General features: G+C 45.2%; 1 protein-coding gene across 1 annotated transcript in view; it reads right to left on the reverse strand.

Annotated features, from left to right (window-relative positions):
• Positions 1–726: 726 nt before the first annotated feature.
• The window catches only part of kirrel1b (kirre like nephrin family adhesion molecule 1b), a 68,821-nt gene continuing 54,634 nt past the window's right edge, over positions 727–14,913 (reverse strand). Inside the window, exons 4-10 of the mRNA XM_048228243.1 lie at positions 14,730–14,835; positions 8,706–8,718; positions 8,365–8,510; positions 8,110–8,207; positions 7,090–7,214; positions 5,971–6,051; positions 727–2,844 (exon numbers count right to left, since the gene is read on the reverse strand). Coding sequence (XP_048084200.1) covers positions 2,299–2,844; positions 5,971–6,051; positions 7,090–7,214; positions 8,110–8,207; positions 8,365–8,510; positions 8,706–8,718; positions 14,730–14,835 — 1,115 coding nt within the window. The 3' untranslated portion in view covers positions 727–2,298. The remainder of the gene's footprint in view (positions 2,845–5,970; positions 6,052–7,089; positions 7,215–8,109; positions 8,208–8,364; positions 8,511–8,705; positions 8,719–14,729; positions 14,836–14,913) is intronic.

A 14,913-nucleotide genomic window follows, 5' to 3' on the forward strand; every position in this document is an offset into this window, starting at 1 on the left:
GGGACGACATATTCCTATTTCCCCAGGATTGCCTTCTGCCGGCCCTGTGTGCAAGTTGGGCACACACACACACACACGCACACACACACACAGACCGAGTACTTAGATGACATCACATACTTTTTTTAGCAAATGTATGTGTTTATTTGCAATATGTGGAAAAATATTTACAATTTAAGAAACAATCAAAAATGTCCAAAACAATATAATGAATAAATGAGTTGTCTGAGTTTGTTTTTGTTTATTTTGTATAATATCAACACATAGTCAGAGCCACAGAGGTGAAAGAAAAGCCCAAAGGAGAGACACACACACTGCTGGCATACACACACACACCTCACACACACACACACACCACATATACACACACACACCTCACATACACACCTCTGGCACAAACTGTAATCACACACACACCACTCCTCACACACACACACACCTCCTCACACACCTCACACACACACACACACCACACCTCACATACACACACTCAGAGCCAGACTGGTGAATAAAAGCACAGTTACAACAGAGACACAAGGCAAGACACATGCACTCTAACACACTCTCACACACACACACACACCAGAGAGAGAGAGTAAAGTCTCTGATCCTAATCAGAATAGTGACTAACTAGTGCACTAGTGTGGGTTACTCATCACTAGTGCACTAGTCTGGGTTACTCACCATGGAGTAGTGCACTAGTCTGGGTTGTTCATCACTAGTGCACTAGTCTGGGTTAATCACCATGGAGTAGTGCACTAGTCTGGGTTAATCATCACTAGTGCACTAGTCTGAGTTAATCATCACTAGTGCACTAGTCTGGGTTACTCATCACTAGTGGACTAGTCTGGGTTAATCACCATGGAGTAGTGCACTAGTCTGGGTTACTCATCACTAGTGGACTAGTCTGGGTTAATCATCACATCACTAGTGCACTAGTCTGGGTTACTCATCACTAGTGCACTAGCCTGGGTTATTCATCACTAGTGCACTAGCCTGGGTTAATCATCACATCACTAGTGCACTAGTCTGGGTTAATCATCAGCATCTCTGTGACCTTAGTCGTGACTAACTACTGCACTAGTCTGGGTTGCATTCAGTCCTGACAAAAGCAAAAAGCATTTGTTTCAACATAAACCGCGTTGAGGAGTGTGTGTGTGTGTGTGTTTCTCGAGCCTGATGAAGTGTGTGTTTGCTTTGTTGGAGACAAAGTGTAAATACGTTTCATTTCTTCCCCACTTGTCCTACTCATCTTCCACCTGTAGATGGCAGTAGACTGGCACCTCTAACCCAGCCACCAAACACAACACACAACAGAACGCACCTTAACGCCTGTTGCACATCGCTAAACACTGCAGCGTGGTTTTAGATTGACCACGTCCCAGGGGTGGTGCACACACACACACACACACACACACACACACACATACACACCATCCACACACAGATGTACCCTCCCTTGGGTACAGCAGGCTGGCCAGTGTCCTTTGACGATACCTAGAGGCGGTCACTCCACTCTCTCCTTTAGTCTCTGACTCTGACATGTCCAATGACACCACAGGACTGGTGTGACTCTGACCAATGACAACACACGACTGGTGTTGCAGAGCTCACCGATGCCGACTAGTGGCCAATCAGAGTGCAGAACAGGTCAACACTGATGACCTAAATGAGCTGTGCCTGGTTTGCAAGCATGACCCCCACCTAGTGGACATGCTGCGTAAGACCCTGGTCCATCATCTTTAACAAACGCTACAGCGGACATAACCTCACACACACACCCAGCTCTCTCACAGCCGTATCCAAATACACACAATTCTTTTCTCACTGTCTCATCCTCAACACACACAAACACACACACACACATTCACTGATAGAAACATGCACACATAAACACACGGTCACAGGAACACAAATACATTGCTGCATGAGAGCAGTCCTTTGCTGAAGTCCACAACGGTCATCCAGCTCAAAATGTCTTCATTTGCCATCGGATGATCTGGAGGTCCGGAGGCCAAGAGCAGTGCTCCAGCTCTGTGTGTGTGTGTGCGTGTGCATGTGTGTGTGTCTGTGTGTGTGTCTGTGTGTGTGTGTGTGTCTCTGTGTGTGTGTGCGTGCCTGTGTGTGTGTGTGCGTGCCTGTGTGTGTGTTTGTATGAAAGCATTCAATTTGATCATTTTGGAATGATTATGTAAGTACTTTGCTTGGTGGTACATATGTGTGTATGTGTGTGTATATATTGTAGGGCGGTGTATTTATATATATATATATATATATGTGTGTGTGTGTGTGTGTGTCTCACACGTGTGTCTGCATCCTCTGGGTGTGTTTTTGTGAGTGTTCAGTGGGCGGGGTATTGTATGGGAAATGGGCGGCACTTCCGTATTTGGCCGATGGCTGCTCGGAGGCCACGCCTTGTCCCGCCCCTTGTCCTGTAGGGTACATCTCATAGGCTGGCCCTTCCTCCAGGGGCGGGGCAAAGCCCAGCCTGTACTGGGTGTACTGCGAGCTGGTTGGGTAGGCGTAGCTGTCATAGGCCACCTGATTGGTGGAGGTCAGAAGGCCGCAGTCTCCACTAAAGTCTGTGCTGGGCGGGGCTTTGCTCTGCGTTGCCCGGGCAACCGTGTTAAAGTGGGAGTATCCGGGGTGGGAGAGGCGGGACTGTGGGCGGACCTCATAGCGGCCAATGGGGGCGAGGCTGCGGTTGGTTGCCGGGATGGCGGTTGCCGGGGCGGCTGGTGGGGGGTTGACTGGGCGGAACTCCTGATAGAGCAGCGAGCGAGACGACGGGTGAGTCTCATCTTGGGGCGTCGCACGGACGTTGTAGTAGCCGTTGGTCGGGTCCTGGGACACACACACAGATACAGATATACAGAATTGCACACACACACAGATATACAGAATTGCACACACACACACACACACAGATATATTGAATTGCAAACACACACACAGATATACAGAATTGCACACACACACACACAGATATACTGAATTGCACACACACACACACACACACAGATATACTGAATTGCACACACACACACACACACACACACACACACAGATATACTGAATTGCACACACACACACACACACACACACACAGATATACTGAATTGCACACACACACACAGATATACTGAATTGCACACACACACACACACACACACACACACACACACACATATACTGAATTGCACACACACACACACACACACACACAGATATACTGAATTGCACACACACACACACACAGAGATATATACTGAATTGCACACACACACACACAGATATACTGAATTACACACACACACACACTCAGATATACTGAATTGCACACACACACACACACACACACACACACAGATATACTGAATTGCACACACACACACACACACACACACACAGATATACTGAATTGCACACACACACACACACACACACACACACACACACACACACACACACACACATATACTGAATTGCACACACACACACACACACACACACACACACAGATATACTGAATTGCACACACACACACACACACACACAGATATACTGAATTGCACACACACACACACACACAGATATACTGAACTGCACACACACACACAAGCACACACAGATATACTGAATTGTACACACACACACACACACAGATATGCTGAATTGCACACACACACACACACACACACACAGATATACTGAATTGCACACACACACACACACACACATATATGCAGAATTGCACACACACACACACACAGATATACAGAATTGCACACACACACACACAGATATACAGAATTGCACACACACACACAGATATACTGAATTGCATGCACACACACACACAGATATACTGATTTGCACGCACACACACACGCACACACATATAAAGAATTGCACACACACACACACACAGATATACAGAATTGCACACAAACGCACACATTTATGTTCTGTTTGTCTACAACCACATGGGCATCAGTGAACACAGAGAGACACTTAACAGGTGGACTATAGTATAGTATAGCATTTATAGTGGAAAAACACAGAGAGACACTTAACAGGTGGACTATAGTATAGTATAGATTTATAGTGGAAAAACACAGAGCGAATGACAGGGGACTTATTTTCCCTATAATGACCAGCGTTCTGTACATTATCCCGCTCATTATATGGCTACTTGCCAAAACGACAAAGTACACTCCACGATCTGTCTCTTTACATTTATTTGTTACCGTTTCATTGTGGCTTTTGCTAAGAAACAAATAGTTCGCAACACACGCTGAACTTGAATCAAACGTTCTTTAGAACACAGCTGATCAACTGTCTGTCATCACTTTTGAATGCAAATCTATTGCCATTGACAGCGGTCATTATTTAGAGGTCCTTAGACGAAAACAATGACCGGTAGAATGGGAAATCCCATTCAAGTCAATGGAGCGTTCTACTTGCATTGAGAAGAGCCGTATAATAAAGTATAGTATTATAGACTAGTATATTATTTATAGTATAATATATAGTATAGTATTTATAGTATATTATTTATAGTATAATATATAGTATAGTATTTATAGTGGAAAAACACCAGCACAGTGAAGTTATTCCTCTTAGTTTTTTTGTCTATATTAGTTTCCAGTTTAGTTCTTAGTTTAGTTCTTTATTATTTGTTTGTTACAATTTTTGGTTAATATCAGATCAGGAAAGTTGTGGATAAAGAAAATATTGATCAAGTTGGCCAGGCTAGCACAAATAATGTTTTGGATGATATTAATTAGGAAATGAAAGCTGGAAAAATAACTGGACATACAGTACCCTCCAGAACGATTGGCACCTCTGCTAAAGTTGACTAAAAAGAGGAATCTAAAATCATCTTCTGGAAATTGATCTTAATGCCTTACGTAAAAACAACACCATGCCAATCTCTAGGTATGGTGAAGGATATGTGATGATGTGGGGCTATTTTAATTCCAAAGGCCAAGGGAACTTTATCAGGATGCATAGTATCCTGGATCCATGAAATAACTGGTCTTTAAAAATAAAAATCTGCCTGCCTCTATGGAAATTTAACATGGGGGTATGTATACTTGCACCTGTATTTTAAGGAAGAACATTTATTTATTTATGATACATTATTCATTCACAAAGAATATTGGTGTCATTAACTCATTGAATGCCAAGCTGTTTTCGGAAGCTTTGTCCTAGAGTGCCAGCAATCTAGACCATTGTTGATGATATTTGTACAGCCACAGCATATTCTATGTTATAGCTATGAACACATACAATGGCTCGTTTATAAGGTGAGACTTTAAGCTCTCGGTGGGTGCAAACCATGTATTTCTACACGCCTCTGTTCCTGAGAAATCCCAAGCTAAACAGTGGCTAGTTTTCATCAAAATCGCTGTTTTTTCTAGAAATGGAGATAAACGCGTCTTTCATGAAATATGAAGAGTTGCCTGTTGCCTGTAAACTTTCGGGAAGTGATCTGAGACCCTGACTGCCACCTAGTGATAGACCCACCGAAAATGGCCTGGTTTTGAGCTGGCGTGCATGCATCACTGATCGGCCAAAGCAGCAACCGAGTTATGATAAAATGTCCAGATTGTGCGTTTTCATGAGTTTTCGATCGTCATATATTTAATTTCTATTCATCACAGAGTTCCCAAAATCACATATAAGGTGTGTTAGAGTGTCTAGTTTCGTAATTAAAAAAAAGCTAAAAAAATATTACGCTTTTTTGGCACTCAATGAGTTAAAGGTTGGATATTTCCTCTTTTTTTTTTTTTAGGGGCATCAATTTCAAAAGATGATTTTATATTCCTCTTTTTACCTTTAGCAGAGGTGCCAATCAATCCATGTCATAAATCCAGTTATTACCTGTTGAATAATCTGTCTAACAGCCAGGCTGCACCCGTTGCTTTATGGTGTGTGTGTGTGTGTGTGTGTGTGTGTGTGTACCTTGAGCTCGTACTCCTCGCTCTGCGGTGTGTGTGTTTCGGTGTGTGTGTCAGGCTTGAGCTCCATGTGCTCCTTGAAGGGCTGAGTGGAGGGAGAGAGGGAGACAGAGGGGAGAAACTAGAGTGTCAGACGGAACACACAGACCACACACACACACACACACACACACGCACACACGCATGCATGCATGCATGCACACACACAAACACATATACATACACACACACACACATATACACACATACATACATACACACACACACGCACACACACACATATACACACAGGCACGCCCACAAAATAGAGCACACACATACACACACACACACAGGCACACGCAGGGGGGGTATAAGAGGAGGAGGAGGAGAGGAGGAGAGGAGGAGAGGAGGAGCAGAGGAGAGAGAGGAGGAGAACAGGCCATCAGCTTAAGGTGGCTTTCAGAGAAAAGGAAGGTTAGTCAGTCAGCAGCAGAAAACCAGGTGGACAGGGCTATATTAGGGCCTCTAGATTAGGGTCAGGGGAGGGCGAGATTAGGGCCTCTAGATTAGGGTCAGGGGAGGGCAAGATTAGGGTCAGGGGAGGGCAAAATTAGGGCCTCTAGATTAGGGCCTCAGGAGGGGCTAGATTAGGGCCTCTAGATTAGGGTCAGGGGAGGGCGAGATTAGGGCCTCTAGATTAGGGTCAGGGAGGGCGAGATTAGGGCCTCAGGAGGGCTAGGGGTCTTGCTAAAGGTCATGCTAAGTGTCATGTTAGGTGGGGGTTGTGTTGGGTTAGAGGTCGTGGTAGAGGTTGTGTTGGGTTAGAGGTCGTGGTAGAGGTCGTGGTAGAGGTTGTGTTGGGTTAGAGGTCGTGGTAGAGGTTGTGTTGGGTTAGAGGTCGTGGTAGAGGTTGTGTTGGGTTAGAGGTTGTGGTAGAGGTTGATTCAGGGGTGGTATTAGAGGATGTAGTAAAGGTCATGTTAGATCTTTATCAGCAGGTGTGAGGGGGTTAAAGGTCATGTTCAGTCGTTATCAGCAGGTGTGAGAGGGTGAAAGGTCATGTTCAGTCGTTTTCAGCAGGCGTAGTGTGAGGGCTGCACTTTGCCGTTTCCATGGAAGGCACGTTGCCTTGGACACTCACAGAGTACATGGCCTTGACCATGCGAGTCGTCGTGGAAACGTTGACAGGCTCCTCCTCCAGGCTGTGTGTCTCCTTGTTAACCGTCTCCACCTTAATGTCCGGCTTCAGCGCCACGCCCCGGTGGCCTGCAGGGGGCAGATAGCCTCCGTTAGCACTGTACACACACACACACACACACACACACACACACACACACACAAACACACACACACACACACACACAAACACACACACATCACACACACACACCACACACACACCCACACACACACCACACACACACACACACACACACACACACACACACACAAACACACACACACACACTCCACACACAAACACACACACACACAACACATCACACACAAACACACAAACACACACAAACACTCACACACACACATCACACACACACACAAACACACACACACACACACAAACACACACACACACATCACACACACAAACACACACACACACACACACACACACACACATCACACACAAACACACACACACACAAACACACACACACACACACACACACACACACACACACACACACACAAACACACACACACATCACACACACACTCTCTCAAACACTGCACTTGCTTTTACCGCACACACACACACACACAAACACACACACACACACACACAAACACTCACACACACACACACACACAAAACACACTCACACACACATCACACACACAAACACACACACACACACACACACACACACACACACACACACACAGAGCAAACACACAAGGCTTATCACACACTCTCACACACACACACACTCACACACACACACACACACACACACACACACACAAACACACACACACACACATCACACACAAACACACACACACACACACACACACACACACTGAAACAAACACACAAACCACATCACACACACTCCTCACACACACACACACACACACACACACACACACTCACATACACACTCCACACTCCACACACACTCCACACACACACACACACTCCAGTTTGGCTGGTGCAGGTAGAGGCCAGGTGAGGAAGGAGCAGCAGCGGTGAGGAGCCGGCCCGGTCCCTCCAGCGTGATGCCCACTGGAACAGCTCTGTGCCAATCACGCGACCATTAGGTGTATTATTGTTGATAATGTTTTATTAATGTCAATGATATTTATTAATTAATGTCTAATAATGTACAATCTTGGGGTGATGATCATGGTTCAGGTCGAGAAGGCGTTCCAGGCGGTGCAGTTGTAGGTGGACTGGAAGTCGGCCTCTATGACGCTGGTGATGGTGAGTGTGGAGAGAACAGCGCCCCCCTGTGGTACAGCTTTGCTCTGCTCCACTGTGTAGCGTTCCAGTAGAGTGCCCCTCTCCTTCTCCAGAACGTTCTCCTTCCAGGCCCACACCTACACACACACGTTATACACACATCACACACCGTTATACACACACACACACACACACACACACACATTATACACACACACACACATCACACACGTCACACACACATTATACACACCACGTCACACACACATTATACACACACATCACACACACATCACACATACGTTATACACACGTTATACACACACACACACCTCACACATCACACTGCGTTATACACACACCGCGTCATGCGCACACACATCACACACCACGTCCTGCACGTCATACACACACACACACACATCATACACACACACATCACACACATACACACACACATCACACACACACATGTCATAATCTCACACACACATCATACACAGCCAGCCGTGGCCTACTGGTTAAGCGCTTGGGACTTGTTACCCGAGAAGGGTTGCCCGGTTGAACCTTGACCAGTAGGCGTGGCTGGTACCCTTGAGCAAGGCACCTAACCCCTCACTGCTCCCGGCGCTGTTGTTGCAGGCAGCTCACTTTCGCGAGGATGTGTGTGTGCTTCACCTCACTGTGTGTTCACTGTGTGCTGAGTGTGTTCACTAGTCCGCAGTTGGGATAAATGCAGGGCCAAATTCAAAGAGTATATATACTTATACTTACTTACTTACTTATACACACATCATACACACAGACACACTTCACATCACACACACACACACACACACACACATCGCCACACACACACACACGCCACACACACACACACACACACACACATGCCTCCCCATCTTGTTCATGGCTCTAGTGGGGAGAGAGAGAGAGAGAGGGGGGCTCACAATCTGTCTCGGCGGGGTGCTGGCTGCGTAGTGCTGCAGACTTCTCCTCGCCCCTTCTGACCGCAGATACATACTGGACCGTGATCACTGAGATTATGGGGACTCAAACACACACACACACACACACTTCACAATTTATACTTTTACACACACACACACTTCACCATTTATACTTTTACACACACACACACACTTCACAATTTATACTTTTATACACACAGACATACACACACACACACACACACACACTTCACAATTTATACTTTTAATGCACACACACACACACACTTCAATGATGAGTACTTTACATACTACCACACACACACTTCACAATTTATACTTTTACATACACACACACTTCACAATTTATACTTTTATACACACACACACACACACACACACACACACATCTCTCATACTTTAGTACTTTTACACACACACACACACACTTCACAATTTTATACTTCTCTTTCAATTCTACATTTATACAGTATGCTCCATATTCAATCCAATCTGCTAGTTGCTTTTATTAGATTTATAGTTATATACTGTTATTACTTCCATGCCACAACCTCTTCACACAAACACACACTTCATACCTTTATACTTTTACACACACTTCAATAATTTGTTCCTACAACACACACACACCACACCAATTTTATATCTTTTACACACACACACATCTCACAATTTATACTTTTACATCACCACACACACCACACGCTTTTACACACACAGACACACACTTCACAATTTATACTTTCACTTCTACACATTCTATACAGTATATCTATATTCAATTCAATTCAATTCAAGGTTGCTTTTCTGATAGCAATTTTGTTATATACTGCTAGTTAAACTGTAGGAGCTAAAACCATTGTCACTGTCTTTTGTGAAACATCTCCAGGTCGGGCTCAACCTGTATGTAAGTTTGCAGGTGATGCTACCTGAGGGTGTCTCCCCCAGTGTGGCCTTTAACCTTGTATGGCAGGTGCCTGGAGGGCAGTCTCCCTCTAGTGGGCTCTGGCTCTTAACCCAGGGCTGGGCAGGTGATGCTACCTGAGGGTGTCTCCCCAAATCTTGCAACCTTATTTGGATTAACCTTTACTAGCCTTTATATTTTTCATTTATTTGTAATAAAACCTCCTATACTTTTGGATATCAAAACCCCTGTGGACGGGATTTCATTCTCCTGTCAAGTGGGTAGACATTCTAGCTCAGCCACCATAGTGGTCACCAGGACAACAAAGAAACCACTACACACACACACACACACACACACACGCACACACGCACACACACACGCGACACACACACACACAATCATACACACACACACACACACACACACACACACACACACACAAGGGACAGCACAAAGTGAACACAAGGGTACATCATTTGGTATCAGATCCTTCTGAGTCCCAATAGATTTAAGCAGTTCAACAATCTTTCTGACACAACACACAATATCATTTCACACACACACACACACAGATTTGGCAGTTCAACAATTCTGACACACACACACACACACACACACAATAATACCAGATTTAAGCAGTTCAACAATCTCTCTTTGTTTTAAGGGGAAAGTGAAACAATGCTCCTTCCAAATCAATCTTCTGGATACCACACACACATAGAAACACACACAAGGGAACAGCAACAAGTGACCACAAAAGCTCTGTGTGAGTGTGTGATATGCGGTGTGTGTGTGTGAGTGTGCTCAGTGAGTGAGTGTGTGAGTGGTGGGGTGAGTGGTGGGTTTTAGGTTTCAGGGGTGGAGGAGTGGTCAGGGGGCCCGCCTGCCCCAGGACCATACTTTTGAGTTCTTAATGGACCGATACACCCTGACCATATTCATGAATATTCAATTGAAATATTTTAAGAAGGAAGGAATGGAAGGAAGGAATGGAAGGAAGAAGGAGGGACAGTGGCCGGAAAGGCACCACGCAAAGATAGTGAAAGTAATGCAAGAGGGCAAGAGATAAAAAGAGTATTGGAGCAGAAGGAGTGAAATAATGGAGGGAAGGAGGAAGGGAAGGAAGGATCTGGTGGAGGAGTGGAGGGAATGGAGTGGAGGTGTGTGTGTGAGTGTGTTTTGTGTGAGGAGTGTCTGGAGTGTGTGTGAGTGTGTTTCGTGTGAGTGTGTGTGTGTGCGGTGTTTGTGTTTGTGTAGAGCGGTGCAGTGCCGTGTGAGTGAGTGTGTTTCAGTGAGTGTGGAGTGCATGTCTGACCTGACCCGCGAGGGGAGACCCCTCGGTCTTTCCGGAATTTATTCGTGGACGAAGCTGGCTTTGGCATTGCTCAAGGCCCGCCGGCTCGCCAGACTGGTGGGTACAGCTGATTGTTATTACTGAGAACCCGGTGGGGATCAACACACATTAAGCCATTATCTTCATCATCATCATCATCTCATCACATATAGTATGCACATAGTGTAGTGTGTATGTACCATATATTATGCAGATATGTGTATGTATGTGAAGTGCATGTGTGGCACCATATGCAGGACAGTGTACACGTGGTGGCTGGCAATTGTGCACGTTCAGGCGCATGTATAAGGGGTTAACAGACCACAAGGGAGGCAGGCAGGGTGGTGGTGGCACCATGCTAGTGGCCCTTGGTCCAGGTGAGGGTGGGAGGGGTTTGTCGTGTTCCACCTGGCAGGTTCCTCAGGGTCGATCGGCCCCGACCAACGTCCCGACCACCATGGGCGGAGACCAACCGACCGAGGAAGAGGGAGGAGGGAATGAGGAGGGAAGGAAGGAGAGGGAGAGTGGAAGGAGAGTGGGAGGGAGGTACCGGTCAAATGTGGTTTTAAAAGCACAGTTGATGGTCATAATGGTGATAATAGGTTTTAAACCAGCTTTGATGGTCAAATGTGTGTTTTAAAGACCAGTTGATGGTCATAATGGTGATATTGTGGTAGTTTAAAAGACCAGTTGATGGTTGGCTCAGGTGTTTCAAAAAGACCAGTTGATGGTCATAATAGGTGTTTTAAAAGACCAGTTGGTCGTGGCCGGTGATATTGTGTGTTTTACAGTTTTTTCTAACTGGTTAATACCCAAATTCCTTTTTGCTTGTCAGCAAAATTTTCTAAACATGTTCCAAACATCATAACCACACCAAATTGCAAAAACCATACACTACTCCTCAGTGTTTGACCTAGTTTCAATTGACTAAACACATTTGCAACACCACACACACAATTTTCTACCAAACACAAAAATCTAACAGGAAGTAACTTGATTTCTGTTCTTCAAACACACAATCCATCAAATGCCACACCAAATCACCAGTGCTTCACTCTCTTTTCTCACATGTGTAAACACTCTTTTTACTTCACATTGAACACCATCCAATCATTGCCTTAGTATATGGCTATGAATAGATGTAGTCTCTATATACTGTAGGTATAACCCCTTTCAATCTGCTCCTAGAGGATTGGTTGAAATATTCAGAACCATTGTAGATACTTTGAAAATTACAGTAATCGGATTCTTTAGCTTACAGTAATGTTCTACAAAAGTTGACTTCATGTAATTTGTCTTTTACTTTATTTTTGTTTTGTCCCGCGTTACAGTACCATTAGCTCAATATATTTTCTGTGCCTCCAGAAATCCCTAAGGAACTCTTTACTGTAGAATTGTTTTTCCTGCAGCTGAAAGGGTCTATAGGCCTATGAACATACTAAAGACCTAATTTCCACACACACACACACACAAACACACACACACACTTGTCTTTGACAAAAACCTACGTACATCTGGTGGTCACTGTATTCTTTTGCTTTTTTCTTGCTGCTGCAAAAATACTGTATTCGCAACAGCAAATGATTTGGGAAAAATCACTATTTTTGGTTTTATTTATACTGTACCGCAAAACCCTCTTGTTGATACCATAACTTTCACTCCTTGTATGGAAATACATAGAAAGCCTAAGACAGAAGAGCTTTAGGTTTTGAGCAAACAGTGTGTACATGATGTGGATCCAAATGTCATGGCTGCGACAAAAGTTTAAATGTGAGGCTAATGCTTCTGTTTTCTAGCATGTGTTTTTGACATTTTGGAATGCTGTGTGTCATTTTGTTGCAGATTTTGAGGCTCTTTGGTATCGCAGCAACTTTGTGTGTGGAGTTTTGAAAATAGTAGACACAGAGTTTTAAAAAATGTGTAAACAAATTGTAAAACTGTAAAGACCAGTTGATGGTCATGCCAGGTGGTTTTTAAAAAAGACCAGTTGATGGTCATAATGGTGATGTTGTAGGTTTTGAAGACCAGTTGATGGCCATGTTTTAAAGACCAGTTGATGGCCATGGGTTACGAAGACCAGTTGATGGCCATGTTGCGTTTTAAAGGAAGTGGGAGGTCATAAGTCGGGTGTTTTAAAGACCAGTTGATGGCCATATTGGGTGTTTAAAAGACCAGTTGATGGCCATGTTGTGTGTTTTAAAGGACCAGTTGATGGTCATGTTGTGTGTTTTAAAGACCAGTTGATGGTCCATGTTGGGTGTTTTAAAGACCAGTTGATGGCCAAGTGTTGTTCTGAAATGGTGGATAACAGGGAATGGAAATGGATGGAAAGAGGAAATAATGGACATAGGAAGGGAATGAGGAGCCTGAAGGAATGGAAGGAAGAGGAAGGAGGAATGGATGGAAGGACATGGAGAGGAGAAGAGGAAAGGAGGACAGACAGGAGGAGGGTCTGAGTGGAAGATTCAGTGGAAGGAGATGTGTGTGTGTTCAGTGTGTGTGGTGGAGTGTGTTCAGGTGGTGTATGTGTGTGTGTGTGTGGGGAGGCAGGTGTAGAGGTAGGTGTGTGTGTGGGAGTGTGCGGTGTGTGTGTGTTCACCACAGTGGATCCGCCCACCATCGCTGCCGGGACGCTTGCGCTGCCCACAGCGCTGAACGACCCTCACAGGACACATTGCCTCGCAGGGAAGCAGGGATGTATCAAACTCCAGCCGCCACATACACCACCCATCCCCTGGCCCAGTCCAAAATCACACCTCCTTTAGCCCACCTGCACACACAAAGCACACACACACACACACAGACAAACATACACACACACAGGCACATAGATACACACACAGATACACACAGATGCACACACACACACGCACATAGATACACACACAGATACACACACACACACACACACAGTACATACACACACACACACACATACACACACACACACACACAAAGTTGGGTTAGAGGGTCAACCCAGTATTCGGCATACACACTACTACAGGCCCAACCTAAAGCAGCACAATTTCACACACACACACACACACACACACACACACAGACCTACCTGTAGCCCAGCATCACATACACACTATCACTGGCCCAACCCAGTATTATACACACACACACACACACACACACCTACCTGTAGCCCATGATAGGTGGGTTGGCTGTGGCCTGGCAGGTGAAGGTGACTCTCTCTCCCCCCAGCACTGACCGTGGCTCTATGGACAGAATGACCGTGGGCTTGTCTGGGGGGGGATAGGGATTCACAAATCAGAACTTCCACACACACCGTCCCGTCCAGTAACACACCAGCACAGCGCATA

This window comes from Alosa alosa, chromosome 19, assembly GCF_017589495.1.
Source record: "Alosa alosa isolate M-15738 ecotype Scorff River chromosome 19, AALO_Geno_1.1, whole genome shotgun sequence".
Lineage (NCBI taxonomy): Eukaryota > Metazoa > Chordata > Actinopteri > Clupeiformes > Clupeidae > Alosa > Alosa alosa.